The sequence below is a fragment of the Bombina bombina genome, chromosome 9 (genome assembly GCF_027579735.1).
Source record: "Bombina bombina isolate aBomBom1 chromosome 9, aBomBom1.pri, whole genome shotgun sequence".
NCBI classification, from domain to species: Eukaryota; Metazoa; Chordata; class Amphibia; order Anura; family Bombinatoridae; genus Bombina; species Bombina bombina.
Genome location: NC_069507.1, coordinates 42,645,226 through 42,664,189, shown reverse-complemented (window position 1 = coordinate 42,664,189; position 18,964 = coordinate 42,645,226). Strand labels below are relative to the sequence as shown.

At 42.2% G+C, this 18,964-nt stretch overlaps 1 protein-coding gene across 1 annotated transcript in view; it reads right to left on the bottom strand.

The window, feature by feature from the left end:
• PRXL2A (peroxiredoxin like 2A) overlaps positions 1-18,964 on the bottom strand; it is an 86,707-nt gene that overhangs the window by 35,966 nt on the left and 31,777 nt on the right. The window contains exon 2 of the mRNA XM_053692065.1: positions 11,383-11,562. Coding sequence (XP_053548040.1) covers positions 11,383-11,560 — 178 coding nt within the window. The 5' untranslated portion in view covers positions 11,561-11,562. The remainder of the gene's footprint in view (positions 1-11,382; positions 11,563-18,964) is intronic.

Here is an 18,964-nt window from a genome sequence, read left to right as displayed (position 1 = left end):
TCAGGAATAGCAAAAACCTCTGGAGTAACCACAGGAGGTTTAAAAACAGCATTTAAACGTTTAGTAGTCTTAACATCAAGAGAACTGGCTTCCTCAATATCCAAAGTAATTAACAATTCTTTTAACAAAGAACGAATATACTCTATTTTAAATAAATAAGTAGATTTGTCAGTGTCAATATCTGAGGAAGGATCTTCTGAATCAGATAGATCCTCATCAGAGAAGGATAAATCATTATGTTGTCGGTCATTTGAAATTTCATCAACTTTATGAGAGGTTTTATAAGATCTTTTACGTTTATTAGAAGGCGGAAATGCAGACAAAGCCTTCTGAATAGAATCAGTAACAAATTCTTTAAAATTCATAGGTATATCATGTACATTAGAAGTTGAAGGAACTGCAACCGGCAATGTACTATTACTGATGGACACATTATCTGCATGTAAAAGTTTATCATGACAACTATTACAAATGACATTCAGAGATATAAAATTTCCACAATCTTACAACAAATGCACTTAGCTTTGGTAGAACCGATGTCAGGCAGCAAAGTTCCAACAGATACTTCTGAGACAGGATCAGATTGAGACATCTTGCAAAATGTAAAAGAAAAAATAACATATAAAGCAAAATTATCAAATTCCTTATATGACAGTTTCAGGAATGGGAAAAAATGCAAATAGCATAGCCCTCTGACATAGAAAAGGCAAGAGGCAAATAGCAATGGGGTATTAAATAAATGAAAGATTTTGGCGCCAAGTATGACGCACAACGTGACTGAAATTTTTTTGGCGCCAACAACATCCGGAACTGACACTCACGTCACTAACGACGCAACCCTGTGTAAGGACTCTGTGTCAACTACGACGCCGGAAATGACGAACTTGCATCAACTGACGTACTTTTGCACCAAAAAATTCTTGCGCCAAGAATGACGCAATAAAGTCTAGCATTTGGCGCACCCGCGGGCCTAATACTGCCAGCAATCTGCAAGAAAAAAGTAGTCAATTTGATAAAAAAGACTAAACCCCAGGTAAGAAAATATTTCTTAAAATGTTTTTTTCCCCAAATATGAAACTGATAGTCTGCACAAGGAAATACATGAACCTGACTCATGGCAAATATAAGTACAATACATATATTTAGAACTTTATATATAAATGCATAAAGTGCCAAACCATAGCTGGGGTGCCTTAAGTAATAAAAAAACATACTTACCAAAAGACACCCATCCACATATAGCAGATAGCCAAACCAGTACTGAAACAGTTATCAGTAGAGGTAATGGTATATGAGAGTATATAGTCGATCTGCAAAGGGAGGTAGGAGATGAATCTCTACGACCGATAACAGAGAACCTATGAAATAGATCTCCCGTGAGGAAAACCATTGCATTCAATAGGTGATACTCCTCTGACATTCGCTGTACTCTGAGAGGAATCGGGCTTCAAAATGCTGAGAAGCGCATATCAACGTAGAAATCTAGTACAAACTTACTTTACCACCTCCATAGGAGGCAAAGTTTGTAAAACTGAATTATGGGTGTGGTGAGGGGTGTATTTATAGGCATTTTGAGGTTTGGGAAACTTTGCCCCTCCTTGTAGGATTGTATATCCCATACGTCACTAGCTCATGGACTCTTGCCAATTACATCTAATAAAAATTTAAAAAAAAAAAAAAAAAGTTATAAGGGCTTTAACCTAGAGATACAGTGGATATAAAAAGTCTACACACCCCTGTTAAAATGTCAGGTTTCTATGATGTGAGAAATGAGACAAAGATAAATCATTTCAGAACTTTTTCCACCTTTAATGTGACCTATAATCTGTACAACTCAATTGAAAAACAAACTGAAATGTTTTAGGTAGAGGGAAGAAAAAATATAAAAATAAAATAATATGGTTGCATAAGTGTGCACACCCTTAAACTAATACTTTGTTGAAGCACCTTTTGATTTTATTACAGCACTCGGTCTTTTGGGGTATGAGTCTATCAGAATGGCCCTTTTTGCCTTGGCAAGATTTGCCCACTCTTCTTTGCAAAAACACTCCAAATCTGTCAGGTTGCGAGGGCATCTCCTGTGCACAGCCCTCTTCAGATCACCCCACAGATTTTCAATCGGATTCAGGTCTGGGCTCTGGCTGGGCCATTCCAAAACTTTAATCTTCTTCTGGTGAAGCCATTCCTTTGTTGTTGATTTGGATGTATGCTTTGGGTCGTTGTCATGCTGAAAGATGAAATTCCTCTTCATGTTCAGCTTTCTAGCAGAAGCCTGAAGGTTTTGTGCCAATATTGACTGGTATTTCGAACTGTTCATAATTCCCTCTAGCTTAACTAAGGCCCCAGTCCCAGCTGAAGAAAACCAGCCCCAAAGCATGATGCTGCCACCACCATGATTCACTGTGGGCATGGTGTTCTTTTGGTGATGTGCAGTGTTGTTTTTGCGCCAAACATATCTTTTGGAATTATGACCAAAAAGTTCAACCTTGGTTTCATAAGACCATAACACCTTTTCCCACATGCTTTTGGGAGACTTCAGATGTGTTTTTGCAAAATGTAGCCTGGCTTGGATGTTTTTCTTCGTAAGAAAAAGCTTTCATCTTGCCACTCTACCCCATAGCCCAGACATATGAAGAATACGGGAGATTGTTGTCACATGAACCACACAGCCAGTACTTGCCAGATATTCTTGCAGCTCCTTTAATGTTGCTGTAGGCCTCTTGGTAGCCTCCCAGACCAGTTTTCTTCTTGTCTTTTCATCAATTTTGGAGGGACGTCCAGTTCTTGGTAATGTCACTGTTGTGCCATATTTTCTCCACTTGATGATGACGGTCTTCACTGTGTTCCATGGTATATCTAATGCCTTGGAAATTCTTTTGTACCCTTCTCCTGACTGATACCTTTTAACAATGAGATCCCTCTGATGCTTTGGAAACTCTCTGTGGACCATGGCTTTTGCTGTGGGATGCGACTAAGAAAATTTCAGGAAAGACCAACTAGAGCAGCTGAACTTTATTTGGGGTTAATCAGAGGCACTTTAAATGATGGCAGGTATATGCCGACTCCTATTTAACATGATTTTGAATGTGATTTTCTTCCCTCCACCTAAAAGATTTCAGTTTGTTTTCATATCATATCTTCTCACTCCTCAAACCCTAAACGTCTCTTCTCCACTTTCAACACTCTCCTCTATCCACCTGCACCACCCCCCTCATCTGACTTTAGTGCTGAAGACTTGGCAGATTACTTTCTCTTGTTAAGTGTATCCAGTCCACGGATCATCCATTACTTATGGAATATATTCTCCTTCCCAACAGGAAGCTGCAAGAGTCCACCCACAGCAAAGCTGCTATATAGCTCCTCCCCTAACTGCCATATTCAGTCATTCTCTTGCAAGCCTCAACATAGATAGGAGGTCGTGAGAGTCTGTGGTGCTTTCTACTTAGTTTATTCTTCAATCAAAAGTTTGTTATTTTTAAATGGCACCGGAGTGTGCTGTTTATCTCAGGCAGTATTTGGAAGAAGAATCTGCCTGCGTTTTTCTATGATCTTAGCAGACGTAACTAAGATCCATTTGCTGTTCTCACACATTCTGAGGAGTGAGGTACTTCAGAGGGGGAATGGCGTGCAGGTTTTCCTGCAGATAAGGTATGTGCAGTAAAATATTTTTCTAGGAATGGAATTGACTAAGAAAATACTGCTGATACCGAAGTAATGTAAGTAAAGCCTTAAATGCAGCGATAGCGACTGGTATCAGGCTTATTAATAGAGATACATACTCTTGTAAAAATGTGTTTTAAAACGTTTGCTGGCATGTTTAATAGTTTTTTAACATATGTTTGGTGATAAAACTTATTGGGGCCTAAGTTTTTTCCACATGGCTGGCTTAAATTTTGCATAGAAACAGTTAACTGAAGCTTCCCACTGTTGGCTGTGGCAGTTTGTTGTGTCTGTTTTTAAAAACGTCTATGTCGTTTTTTTGATCTGTTTTTTGCATTAAGGGGTTAATCATCCATTTGCAAGTGGGTGCAATGCTCTGTTACCTTATTACATGTACTGTAAAAATTTCGTTTGTTTTACTGCCTTTTTTTTTTCACTGTTTTTCAAATTTTGACAAAATTTGTTTCTCTTAAAGGCACAGTAACGTTTTATATATTTGCTTGTTAACTTGATTTAAAGTGTTTTCCAAGCTTACTAGTCTCATTATTAGTCTGTTCTAACATGTCTGACATAGAGGAAGCTCTGTGTTCATTATGTTTTAAAGCCATGGTGGAACCCCATCTTAGAATGTGTACCAGATGTACTGATTTCATGTTAAACAATAAAGATCATTTTTTGTCTTTAAAAACATTATCACCAGAGGATTGTGTCGTGGGGGTAGTTATGCCGACTAACTCTCCCCACGTGTCAGACCTTTTGACTCCCGCTTTAGGGACTCACGCTCAAATGGCGCCAAGTACATCAAGGGCACCCATAGCATTTCTTTTACCAGGGGATTCTGTAGAGGGGAAAGTTATGCCGACTAACTCTCCCCACGTGTCAGACCCTTCGACTCCCGCTTCAGGGACTCACGCTCAAATGGCGCCAAGTACATCAAGGGCGCCCATAGCGTTTATTTTACAAGACATGGCAAAGTGGTGAATAATATTCTGGCAGCAGTATTAGTCAGACTACCTGAAATTAAAGGAAAGCAGTTAGCTCTGGGGGTAGATACAGAGCATACAGACGCTTTTAGAACCATGTATGATACTACCTCACAATATGCTTAGTCTGTGGGTGATTTTTTTTTTTTGACTCAGGGAAGATGATTTAACCTGATTCTGATATTTCTACATTTAAAATTTATGCTTGAGAACCTCCACTTGTTGCTCAGGGAGGCTTTGGCTGCTCTGAATGTGTACAATCGCAGGGCCAGAGAAATTGTGTAGACTGGATAAATAATATGCAGTGCCGGTGTGTACTGATGTTTTTCCAATACCTAAAGAGGTTTACTAAAAAATTTTTAATAAGGAATGGGATAGACCAGGTGTGCCGTTCTCTTCCCCTCCTATTTTTTAGAAGAATGTTTTCTAATAGTTACCACCACACGGGACTTCTGGCAGACAGTTCCTAAGGTGGAGAGAAGAGTTTCTACTCTAGCTAAGCGTACCACTACCTCTGACGTGGACAGTTGTGCTTTTTAGATCCAATGGATAAAAAATGTTTATTCAACAGGGTTTTATCCTGCATCCCCTTGCATACATTGCTTCTGTCACTGCTGCTGCGGCGTTCTGGGTTGAGTCTCTTGATGAGGCTTTACAGTTAAGCGACTCCATTGGATGAATATATTTGACAAGCTTATGCTAGCCAATTCCTTTGTTTTCTGATGCCTTGTTCATTTGACTAGACTAACGGGTAAGAATTCTGTTTTTTACTATACTGGCGCGCAGAGCGCTATGGCTTATATCATGGTCAGCTGTCGTGACTTTAATAAATAAGCTACTTAACTTCCCTTCAAGGGGCAGACCCTATTCTGGCCTGGTTTGAAGGAGATTATTGCTTATATCACTGGAGGAAAAGGTCATGCCCTTCCTCAGGATAGGTCCAAATCAAGGGAAAAAAAAAAAAAAAAAAGGTCTAATTTTCTTGCCTTTTAAAAACTTCAGGGCAGGTGTGGCATCCTCTTCCTCTAAGGCAAAACAAGAGGGAATTTTTGCTCAGTCCAAGGCGGTCTGGAGACAATCGGACCTGGAACAAAGATAAGCAGGCCAAGGAGCCTGCTGCTGCCTCTAAGGCAGCATGAAGGAACAGACCCCTATCCGGTAACGGATCCTATAGGGGGCAGACTTTCATTCTTCGCCCAGGCGTGGGCAAGAGATGCCCAGGATCCCTAGGCATTGGAATTTATATCCCAGAGATATCTTCTGGATTTCAAAGATTCCCCCCCAAAAAAAGGGGAGATTTCGCCTTTCACAATTATCTGCAAACCAGATAAAGAAGGAGGCATTCTTACATTGTGTACGAGATCCATCCAGTTCCAAGAGAGGAACAGGGACAGAGTTTTTACTCAAATCTGTTTGTGGTTCCCAAGGAGAGGGAACCTTCAGACCTATTTTGGATCTAAAGATCTTAAACAAATTCCTCAGAATTCCGTCATTTAAGATGGAAACTATTCGTACCATCTTAACTATGATCCAGGAGAGTCAATAGAGGACTACAATGGATTTGAAGGATGCTTATCCTCACATTGTGATGCATAAAGATCACCATCGTTTTTCAGGTTTGCCTTTCTAGACAGGCATTACCAGTTTGTAGCTCTTTCCTTTGGGATATCTACAGCCCCAAGAATCTTTATGGAGGTTCTGGGGTCGCTTTGGCGGTCGGGGCATAGAAGTGGCCCCTTATTTAGACGACATCCTGATACAGGCGTCAAACATCCAAATTGCCCAGTCTCATACGGACGTAGTACTGGCATTTCTGAGATCACATGGGTGGAAAGTGAACAAGGAAAGAGTTCTCTATCCCCAATCTCAAGGGTTTCCCTCCTAGGGACTCTGATAGATTCTGTAGAAATGAAAATTTACCTGACGGAGTCCAGGTTGTCAAAGTTTCTAAATTTCTGCCGTGTTTTTTTCATCCCATCCGCGCCCTTCGGTGGCTCAGTACATGAATGAAATCGGCTTAATGGTAGCGGCAAGGGACATAGTACCGTTTGCACGTCTACATTTCAGACCGCTGCAACTATGCATGCTCAGTCAGAGGAACGGGGATTACACAGATTTGTCCCCCTGTTAAACCTGGACCAAGAGACCAGAGATTCTCTTCTCTGGTGACTATGTCGGGTCCATCTGTCCAAGGGTATGACCTTCCGCAGGTCAGATGGGACAATTGTTACAATAGATGCCAGCCTTTTAGGTTGAAATGCAGTCTGGAACTCCCTGAAGGCTCAGGGATAGTGGACTTAGGAGGAGACCCTCCTTCTAATAAATATTCTGGAACTGGGAGTGATATTCCATGCTCTTCAGACTTGGCCTCAGTTAGCAACTCTGAGGTACATCATACTCAGTCGGACAATATACACGACTGTGGCTTACATCAGCCATCAAGGGGGAACAGAAGTTCCCTAGCGATGTTAGAAGTCTTACAATAATTCACTGGACAGAGACTCACTCTTGTCTATCAGCTATCCATATCCCAGGTGTTGAGAACTGGGAGGTGGATTTTCTAAGTCGTCAGACTTTTCTTCCGGGGGAGTGGGACTTCCTCCGGAGGTCAAGACCAAGCAGGAGAGGGCTTTGGTGTTTTTGACAGCGCCTGCGTAGCCACGCAGGACCTGGTATGCAGATCTGGTGGACATGTCATCCTTTCCATCACAGTCTCTGCTTCTGAGACAGGTCCCTCTACCTCAGGGTCCTTTCAACCATCTAAATAGAATCAATCTGAGATGGACTGCCTGGAGACTGAACGCTTGATGTTATCAAAGCATGGCTTCTCCGAGTCAGTCATTGATACCTTAATACAGACATGAAAGCCTGTCTCTAGGAAAATTGAACATAGATATGGTGTAAATATCTGATTGTTATGAATCCAAGGGTTACTCATGGAGTAAAGTCTGGATTCCCAGGATATTATCTTTTCTCCAAGATGTTTTTGAGAAAAGGGTTGTCAGCTAATTCCTTAAAAGGGGACAGATTTTTACTCTGTCTATTTTTTTTTATTTTTTTTTGCACAAGCGTCTGGCAGGTATTCTAGACGTTCAGGCATTTGGTCAGGCTTTGGTTAGATCCAAGCCTGTGTTTAAAACTGTTGCTCCGCCATGGAGCTTAAACCTGATTCTTAAGGTTCTTCAAGAAGTTCCGTTTGAACCTTTTTTGTTCCATAGATATCAATCTTTATCTTGGAAAGTTCCTTTTGGGTAGCTAATTCCTCGACTCGTAGAGTCTCCAAGTTATCTGTGTTACAATGTGATTCTCCTTATCTGGTCCTTCGTACGGATAAGGTAGTCCTGCGTACCAACCTGGGTTTTTTCCTAAGGTGGTATCTAACAAGTACATCACTCAAGAGATAGTTGTTCCATGCTTGTATCCTAATCCTTCCTCAAAGAAGGAACGTCTATTACACAATATTGGACGTGGTTTGTGCTTTAAAGTTTTACTTACAAGCTACTACAGTTTTCATCAAACGTTCACCTTGTTTGTTGTCTATTCTGGACAGAGGAGAGGTCAAAAGACTTCAGCAGCCTCTCTGTCTTTTTGGTTAAAAAGCATAATTCATTTAGCTTATGAGACTGCTGGACAGCAGCCTCCTGAAGGGATTACAGCTCATTCTACTAGAGCTGTGGTTTTCACTTGGGCCTTTTTTAAATGTGGCTTCTGTTGAACAGATTTACAAGACGGAGTCTTGGTCTGCGCTTCATACTTTTCAAATTTAACAAATTTGATACCTTGCTTCTTCGGAGGCTATTTTTGGGAGAAAGGGTTTTTTACAGGCAGTGGTAACTTCCGTTTAAGTACCTGCCTTGTCCCTCCCATCATCCGTGTACTTTAGCTTTGGTATTGGTATTCCATAAGTAATGGATGATCCGTGGACTGGATACACTTAACAAGAGAAAACATAATTTATGCTTACCTGATAAATTTATTTCTCTTGTAGTGTATCCAGTCCACGGCCCGCCCTGTCACTTTAAGGCAGGTAATTTTTTCATTTGAACTACAGTCACCACTGCACCCTATGGTTTTTCCTTTCTCTGCATGTTTTCGGTCGAATGACTGCATATGGCAGCTTTGCTGTGGGTGGACTCTTGCAGCTTCCTGTTGGGAAGGAGAATATATTCCATAAGTAATGGATGATCCGTGGACTGGATACACTACAAGAGAAATAAATTTATCAGGTAAGCATAAATTATGTTTTTTCAACAAAACACTTACCATCAGAAGCAACATCCCACCACAAGACTGCAACCTTTCAACTGCGCCCCCGGTCACCCCCTCCAAAACTCTCAGTACCTTCCCCCCAACCACTGAGAATGAAGTGAGTTCCCTAATATCTTCTTCACACCTCACTACATGCCCCCTTGACCCTATCCCTTCACATCTAATACCCTCTCTGTCCTCTACCCTCACCCCAGCTCTTACTCACATATTCAACCGATCCCTTACTACTGGTTCATTTCCATCATCCTTCAAACATGCAAAGGTCACCCCCATCCTCAAAAAAACCTCCCTCAACCCCAATTCTCCTGCAAACTACCGCCCCATATCACTACTTCCGCTAGCTTCTAAAGTCCTGGAAAAACTAGTTTTCAATCACCTAACACACTTCCTATCCTCCAACTCACTGCTTGACCCCCTGCAATCTGGCTTCCGTCCCCAACACTCAACTGAGACTGCCCTCACCAAGGTTACTAACGATCTTCTTTCTGCTAAAAACAATGGCCACTATTCTATACTTATCTTACTTGACCTGTCTGCTGCCTTTGACACTGTTGACCATCCCCTCCTCTTACGGACTCTGAGCTCCCTTGGGCTCTGTGACATTGCCCTCTCCTGGATCCACTCTTATCTCTCTAATAGGTCCTTTTCTGTCTCATTTGCTGGTGACTCATCCTCTCCACTGCCTCTGTCTGTTGGAGTACCTCAAGGCTCTGTTCTAGGCCCTCTACTCTTCTCTATTTATACTTCCTCGCTGGGTCAACTTATTAGTAGCTATGGCTTCAACTATCACCTCTATGCTGATGATACTCAGATCTACCTATCCACCCCTGCACTCTCTCCGTCTGTCCTTTCCCACATCAGCAGCTGCTTATCTGGCATTTCTTCCTGGATGGCCTCTCACCACCTAAAAATCAACATGTCCAAGACTGAGCTTCTTCTAATCCCCCCAACTAATTCTACTCCAGTTTCTAACTTTACTATCACTGTCGGTGACACCACTATCTCCCCATCACCCCAAGTCCGCTGCCTTGGAGTTATACTCGACTCCAATCTGTCCTTCATACCCCACATCCAATAGCTCTCTTCATCCTGTGGCAACCACCTACGCAATATCTCCAAAATTCGTCCTTTTCTGAGCGCTGAAACTACTAAACAGCTAATCCATTCCCTAGTAATTTCCCGGCTTGACTACTGTAACAACCTACTAACTGGCCTTCCTCTCTCCCGCCTCTCCCCCCTTCAATCCATCCTAAATGCCTCTGCTAGGCTAATCCACCTCTCCCGACGCTCTGTATCTGCCGCACCCCTCTGTGAGTCCCTTCACTGGCTCCCCATTCACAGCAGAATTAAATTCAAAATTCTCACTTTGACCTACAAAGCACTTACCAATGCAGCCCCCCCATACCTGTCCTCACTCATCAACAAATATACTCCAGCCCGTCCCCTAAGATCCAACAACGATCTACTCCTTGCCTCTTCTACCATCACCTCCTCTCATGCTAGACTACAGGACTTCTCTCGTGCGGCACCAACCCTCTGGAACGCACTTCCTCGTGCTGTCAGACTTTCCCCCAACCTCTCCTCCTTTAAAACGCTCCCTAAAGACCTTCTTGTTTAGGGAAGCCTATAACCAAATCAGTAACTAATGAATTCCACTTGCCTAATAGTTGCCCTCATCTAACTTCACACTAACATCATTCCCACCTTTGCAGTCCCCACCTCCTGTTTCTCACCCTCCTACCCATTTAGATTGTAAGTTCCCACGGGAACAGGGCTCCCAATTCCTCCTGTATTTGTTTGTTAAATTATGTCTGGTGTCTCATATTGTACTGTCCTTTTATCTTTGTTACCTATGAACAGCGCTGCGGAATCTGTTGGCGCTTTATAAATAAAGAATAATAATAACAATAATAATAATTGAGTTGTACAGTTTATAGGTCACATTAAAGGTGGATTAGTTCTGAAATTATTTATCTTTGTCTCATTTTTTTACATCACAGAAACCTGACATTTTAACAGGGGTGCGTAGACTTTTTATATCCACTGTACATACATATACATATGTAAATATTATAAAATATATAATTTGTGTGTTTATATATATATATATATATATGCATTTACAGACATATATACATATAAACACAAATACACTTTGCAGTCAAGTAGCTGAAAACATGAAAAATCATATTAATGCAATATGAGGGTCCCAAGCTCAAACTGACGATCCTATCAGCAGAGCTAGAGTAGTGTGACTAGAGCAGTGCTCTGCAGATCCTGAGAGGTACTTATACTATGTGGTTAAACACATAGCATTAAAGAATCGCTAGTATTAAAATGACATGCTCTAACAAATTAGAGCATGTACCATTTTGACTATAAAGGCCCATTAATCATAGTTAAACAAAATGAAGATCATATTTAATTTTAAACAACTTGTTTCTATAATCTATAATAAGCCAATGCTTACCTTGTGCAATAGTTTTTAGATCAGTTTCCTCTAAGTATTCAAGTGTAGCTCGGTCAGTTTTTGCGAGGAAGAAGTCTGTGTTAGCTAAGAGAATTCCAGCGACTGCTGCCCCTAGGGCTCCAATGCTTACAGACCAGAACCCCATGCTGAAAAATTCAGTCTCCAGCATAAACCTCATCTCTAAAAACCAACACATTAAATAAAGTCAGTGACTCACATAAGCAGGATCTCACATCTAGTATCCTTTCAGTGTAACATGACAAAAAGGTAACAATATGGCAAATGGTTTTAGGAGTGATTTTAAAAGCTCTAAAAATAAATATTTCATACAAAGTGTGTCTCTAAATATTGAATATTTAGTCATTAATTCAAATAAGTTTTATTCTGCAAATTATTTTTCAGGTCTGTAGTTTCATGTGCTAAATAATAATAATATCATCATCATCATCAATAACAATAATTTGGTTGTAGAGGTTATACTTAGATTAGGTTATTAACCCCTTAAGGACCACAGCACTTTTCAATTTTCTGACCGTTTGGGACTAGGGTTGCCTCCTTTTACCCAGAAGATTCCTGGACATTTTTTAAATGGGGGTGGAGAGGGTGTGTCATGGGGCGTGGCTTTTCACGGCCTCAAATTCAATATAAAATATATATATATATATATATATATATATATATATATATATATATATATATATATATATATATATATATATATATATATATATATATATATATATATATATATATATATATATATATATATATATATATATATAATTTATTTTTTTTTTTTTTTCTTCATATTATTAGCTAGTGTCCCCAGCCCTATCACTACAGCTTTACATCTTTTGGTCAACAGAAAGTCACAAATGCAAAAATTATGTGTTCAGAGAATTCAACTTCTGCATCAAAATGTCCAGTACATTTAGAAATCATATGTAGTCACTAGTAATACTTTAGACCAAACTTAACTATATGTAAGCCATGCTAGCTGAGGGCAGGCCTGAGGCTTTCACAAGCTGCAGCCATATTATGTACTTACAAAACTTTTTGGGTACTTGCGGAGCAGCCAGCCAGAACAAACCATGCACCTCTGCTGAGTGCACTCATAGATCTGAGCACACGGTTATGCGCATCATCACAGCGCAGCACGACGTGACGAATATCCTCCAAGACCCTCTTACCCCCTCAGGCTCCCACACACTGTCTACAGACCAGGCTCCGCCTCCATCTCACTCTCGTCTCATCCCGGAGTCCCGGAACTGGGCTAAGAGCTCCCCTGGCCAGCTAATTTTTTTTTTTAAATCTGTGTTCACTGCTGCTTGCTGCGCCATGGGAGCTCTTAGCCCGGGACATTTAAGGGTAATTCTGGGACACGGACATACATCGCCAGACCGGGACTGTCCCGGTGATACCTGGCCGGGTGGCAACCCTATTTGGGACCAGGGCTATTTTTACATTTCTGCGGTGGACTGGAATTCTCTTCACAAGGATTAAAAACGGTAGGAGTACACTGAAAGAGCATAGGAGATCACCATAAGTGTGCACACTTCAAAAGAGAAATCCTGTTTACATCTATTTGTTTCAAGTACATTTAACAAACACAAGCGGCAGAAATAGAGACTCCACCCCTACAGCTGATACTGGGTTAGTGTGAGACACCGCTTAAAGCTCACCCTGTGTTAGACACATTGGAACTTTTGCTGAAAATTTATTTCTAAGAAGATTCACATCCTTAATGTAACCAAGTTTCTTGAACTATTGTGGTTGATACCTGAATTGCAAGAACTGATATATATTCATAGACTTTGCATAACCCTGCAGTGATCCATATATTGTTGGATTAAACACCAGCTATTTGCTATATTGTGTATTATAGTGACCATAAAAAGTCTGCTTTAATATATCATTTTTAGAGTTTTAATAGATTATAAGTGTATTGACTTCAAAGTGAATGTGAGTTTCTAATATAACACCGGTGTTATTAGATTAGGGGTGTATTCCACTGATTAATTTGTTGTTTTAGAATTATCTAAATAAATGTATATATTTTTAATAAAGCAATTTGCCTGTGCTTTTTTACACATTTTATATATATTTTTCCAAGTATTATTATTTTTAATTATTACATTCTATATTTGTTATCCCCAAATAGTTATACCTACTGTTAAATTAATTAAGCACTATCAAGTGATTCGAATTTACTGTTAGACAGCCGTAGGCGCCACCTCCATTCGTTGTTTGTTCATCTTTGTATTTTAGTTAACTGCACAAGTTGTGAGAAGTGCAGTTAGTGAGGCAGGCAAGTCTAACATTAGCTTAAATCTCAGTCACCACAAATCGTATTTGTTTGTATACAGACCAGGCTCCGCCTCCATCTCACTCTCGTCTCATCCCGGAGTCCCGGAACTGGGCTAAGAGCTCCCCTGGCCAGCTAATTTTTTTTTTTAAATCTGTGTTCACTGCTGCTTGCTGCGCCAGGGGAGCTCTTAACCCGGGACATTTAAGGGTAATTCCGGGACAGACATCGCCAGACCGGGACTGTCCCGGTGATACCGGGTCGGGTGGCAACCCTATTTGGGACCAGGGCTATTTTTACATTTCTGCTGTGTTTGTGTTTAGCTGTAATTTTTCTCTTACTCATTTACTGTACTGACACATATTATATACTGTTTTCTCGCCATTAAATGGACTTTCTAAATATACCATTATTTTCATCATATCTTATAAAATTATTATAAAAAAAAAATATATAAAATATGGAGGAAAAAATGGAAAAACACAACTATTTCTAACTTTGTCCCCCAAAATCTGTTGTACATCTACAACCACCAAAAAACACCCATGCTAAATAGTTTATAAATTTTGTCCTGAGTTTAGAAATACCCAATGTTTACATGTTCTTTGTTTTTTTTTGCAAGTTATAGGGAATTAAATACAAGTAGCACTTTGCTTTTTTCAAACCTTTTTTTTTCAAAATTAGCGATAGTTACATTGTAACACTGATATCTTTCAGGAATTGGGTAGCTTGTAGGGTTAATTTTAGCTTTAGCAAGAGAGAATAAATGTAGGATCCCCCATTACCCCCCCAACCTCCCTGATCTCCCCCCAACCTAATGGCCGCCATCTTAGGTACTGGCAGCTGTCTGCCAGTACCTAATTTACTAACAACTGTGCCTTTTTCCCCTGTGCCTTTGGAAATGCGTGTGTGTGTGCATACACGCTCCCGAGCCCTGCCTCCCGCCCCCGCGCAATACCGGACACTCAGGAACCGGATACGGATAAGGCAACAGCGATGGGCCACCCACCCACCTCCCTGCTATGGCTCCCACCCACCAACGATCGTCACCATCGCTGGCCGATGCAGAGGGGGCCACAGAGTGGCATGTAACGGTACCAACAAGATACCAAGGGTTAACACCAGGGAACCATGTCCTGAATAGGGAATCAGCAATTCACAACCCAGCCAGTTTTCAGGTTTAAAACAGAATGTGTTTTATTAAGGCTCATATGCCCAGTATTTATGCAGGTCTGACCCCCCAGAAGGGGGGTTGAAAGAATGTTGTACATTAGATGGAGGAACCACACCCTTGGACAGACCACAATAGAGATAACAACTTAAACACAAAACACATTTGGCTTTCCTTATCCCTAAGCGTCTGCTCTCTGAGGGTGATTAAACAATGGACTGTTTATCACTAACTTTAATGACAGTAAGTTTCTTAAAGCTGAACACAGTTAACTCCTTCAGTACTGACAGAAGGGTCTGTCACATCTACATAGCACACAATACAGCCTATAGACAACCTTTCTTACATTATAGTCCAGAAGTGGCTAGGTTTGCCACAATGCTCCCCCAGAACCAAGCCGGCATACACAGTCTGATCCCAACGTATCGGCTTGGGGATGTCCGGGGAAGTACTCACAGATCACTTTTCAAGTTCAGTTTGTCTGGGCAACCCGTCGGCAATACCGTTTTGTTTCCCTGGGCGGTAATGGATGGTAACGTCGAAGGGCTGCAGCGCCAAACTCCAAAGCAGCAGCCTGGCATTGTCCCCGGCCACACGGTTCAGCCACACCAACGGGTTGTGATCTGTGAGTAAGGAAAAAGGTTGTCCATACAGGTACGGCTGCAACTTTTTGAGAGCCCTGATTAAAATATAAAAGGTAACAGCAACTTGTAAGTAAACCAAACTAGGTTGTAGCTCCTCAAATAGGGCTTCAGCTACCGTCTCTGCATGGATGTTGGAGAGAGCAATGGCCTCGGGGTACCTAGTGGCGTAGTCCACCACGGTTAAAATGTACCTCTTCCCGAAGGGACTGGGCTTGGGTAGTCACAGGGTTAACATCAGCGTGACCCATGGGAGCATAGGCAGAAACAAGGGGGGCCAAGTCATTTCCAAGGAGAACATAAGCAGGTAAGTCCTTCTTGACCCCCACATTCACAGGTCTAGCGCCCACTCCCCAATCCAAATGTACCCTGGCAACAGGTAGGCGGAACACAGTGCCCCCTGCTACCCTCACAGCCACAGTGTCTCCAGTGTGCTGTTTCTCAGACACCAAGTTCTCTTGAAGCAAGGTCATGGTAGCACCAGTATCCCGTAGACCACTGACCTCCTTCACATTCACTTTAACCAGTTGCCGGTTATTCCGGTGGGCAGCTTGCACGGGGTCTGCTTCATGTAGGCTGCCCCAGCATTCTTGCGCCTCCACGTAGCGGGCCGCAGGCTGAGGATTATGTGGGATTCCGCCGGCGGGTCTTCTCCAGGACTGTGCTTGATTTGCTGCGTTTAGGGGACACTCTGGTCTTTTGTGCCCTAGTTGCTTACATCCAAAGCACCGAATAGGTTGTGAGTAGCCCCGTGAATTGAACCGGGCTCTCTGAGAGTGGTTCATGGCCGGAGGCCGTGTGGTATAGCGGTGTGCCGGGGGCTGGTAACTGGCAGCTGCTGGGGTGACTGGGGGTCTGTACTCCACTCTAGCAGTGGGCAATCGGTATACCGCTCCCCCTGCCCCTCGTACTGCCACGGATCCGCCAGTGTGTGCTGTATCCGTCACCAAATGGGGAGCTATCAGGGTTAAAGTAGCTCCCAAATCCCGAAGTCCCTGGACCTCCTTCCCCTCTACGGTCACCAGCTGGCGGTGATGTTGCCGGTTATCGGTGGCCCGGACCAACATCACCTCATGCAGAATTCCCAGGGGTTCCTCGGCTTGGGTGCTCAACACCTCATGAGCGGCTGGCTCCGTTTGGTAATGGTGAGCAGCCGCCCTTGGGGCCAGGTTCTGTCTGACCTGGTTCCAAGCTTGTCTGCTCAGATTTTGGGTGCACTCACGTGCCATATGTCCCCACTGCTTGCAGGTGTGGCATTGTATATTCGCCCGTCCGTTGTATCGTGAGGGGGGTGGTGGATTCCCTGGGGCTGGGCGAAAAGGTGCCGCTGTGGGGTTGTTAGGCTGTAGTCCATGGTGCCTCCTGGCATCAAAATGCTGGTCTGCTAATCTGGCTGCTTCGGTTAAGGTGAGGGGTTTTCGATCTCTCACCCATTCTTGGGCTTCTGGGGACAAGCCGTTAAAGAATTGCTCCAACAGCATCAGTTGTCACAATTCTTCCATGGTGGTAGCTTGGCTGGCCTGTATCCACCCTTGAGATGCTTGATCCAGCTTGTGGGCCCACTCTGCATGTGAATCTCTTTCTTGCTTGCGCAGGCCTCTAAACTTGCACCGGTATGCCTCTGGGGTAATGGCATATCTTTCCAAGATCGCTCTCTTCACTTTAGCGTAATCCTTGCTGTCCTCCCTGGGTACAGCGCGATACGCTTCCGCTGCCCTACCGGCTAGCTTGCCTGCTAGCACCGGCACCCATACGGACTGCTCCAAATCATGTAACTCGCACAGTCTCTCAAAATCCTGTAAATACCCATCGATCTCATCCTTCTCCTCACAAAACATTTTAAATGCATGGTATGGGATTTTGGGTCTTACTGGGTTGCTGAGTGCGTCCAAAATGGATTCTGCTCGGGAGGATGCATTCCGCGGACTGTGTGCCATCACGTACTCCTGCACATCTGCCATTACCACGGATAGCATATCCCGTGGTACAGGTTGGGGAAAAAATTCCAGCCTGGTCCTCATTTCCCTCTGGTATAGGGTCTCCTCCATGGCTGCTGGAGGCATAGCGCTGCGAGCTCTGTCTCCCTCCATCAGCTCGGCAATTAATATAGCCTTGGGTTTGCTGCTGCCTATCTTTCCCCTGGCTTCTAGCAGTTCCTTTAACGTTTGTCTCTTTAGCTTAGAATAATCCATCTCCATTCACTTCGGTCCCTGGTACTCCTTCCATCTTAGTCAGTATTGTAGTAATCCCCCTCTTCCTGAGGTTACTGGCTTGTGTAGTTGCTCTTCTGGGCGATAAGGTTCATTCCGTCGCTTGCCACCAATTGTAACGGTACCAACAAGATACCAAGAGTTAACACCAGGGAACCATGTCCTGAATAGGGAATCAGCAATTCACAACTCAGCCAGTTTTCAGGTTTAAAACAGAATGTGTTTTATTAAGGCTCATATGCCCAGTATTTATGCAGGTCTGACCCCCCAGAAGGGGGGTTGAAAGAATGTTGTACATTAGATACAGGAACCACACCCTTGGACAGACCACAATAGAGATAACAACTTAAACACAAAACACATTTGGCTTTCCTTATCCCTAAGTGTCTGCTCTCTGAGGGTGATTAAACAATGGACTGTTTATCACTAACTTTAATGACAGTAAGTTTCTTAAAGCTGAACACAGTTAACTCCTTCAGTACTGACAGAAGGGTCTGTCACATCTACATAGCACACAATACAGCCTATAGACAACCTTTCTTACATTATAGTCCAGAAGTAGCTAGGTTTGCCACATGGCACTCTCTGTATCGGATGCCTAAAAAATGTTATTGCAGGATGCCTCAATATTGAGACCTCAGTGCAATAACATGAAAGCAGCTGGAAGCAAACGCTGAGGACGTACAGGGTACGTCCTTGGTCCTTAAGTGACTTTTTTTGTAGGACGTTGGTTGTTAAGGGGTTAAAAGATATATGAAACCCATTTTTTTTACCCCTTTGTGATTCAGATAGAGCAGCAATTTTAAGCAGCTTTCTAATTTACTCCTATTATCAATTTTCCTTGTTCTCTTTGTATCTTTATTTAAAAAAATTGGAATGTAAGCTTAGGAGCCGGCCCATTTTTGGTTTATAACCCTGGCTAGCGTTTGCTGATTGGTGGCTTCATTTACCCACCAATAAGCAAGTGCAACCCAGGTTCTGAAACAAAAATGGGCCGGCTTAAGCTTTACATTCCTACTTTTTCAAAGATACAAAAAGAACAAAGAAAAATATAAGTAAATTAGAAAGCTTCTTAAAATTGCATGCTCTGTCTGAATAATGAAAGTTTATTTTTGCCTTTAAATATTACAAGAAACAAATAAGAGCATCATAAAAGTGCCGTTTAATTAATTAATTAATTATGTTTATAACAAATAGAAAGATTCTAGCACACAAGGCTAAGATAAGTTATATTTTATGTATCATTAAAATAGAT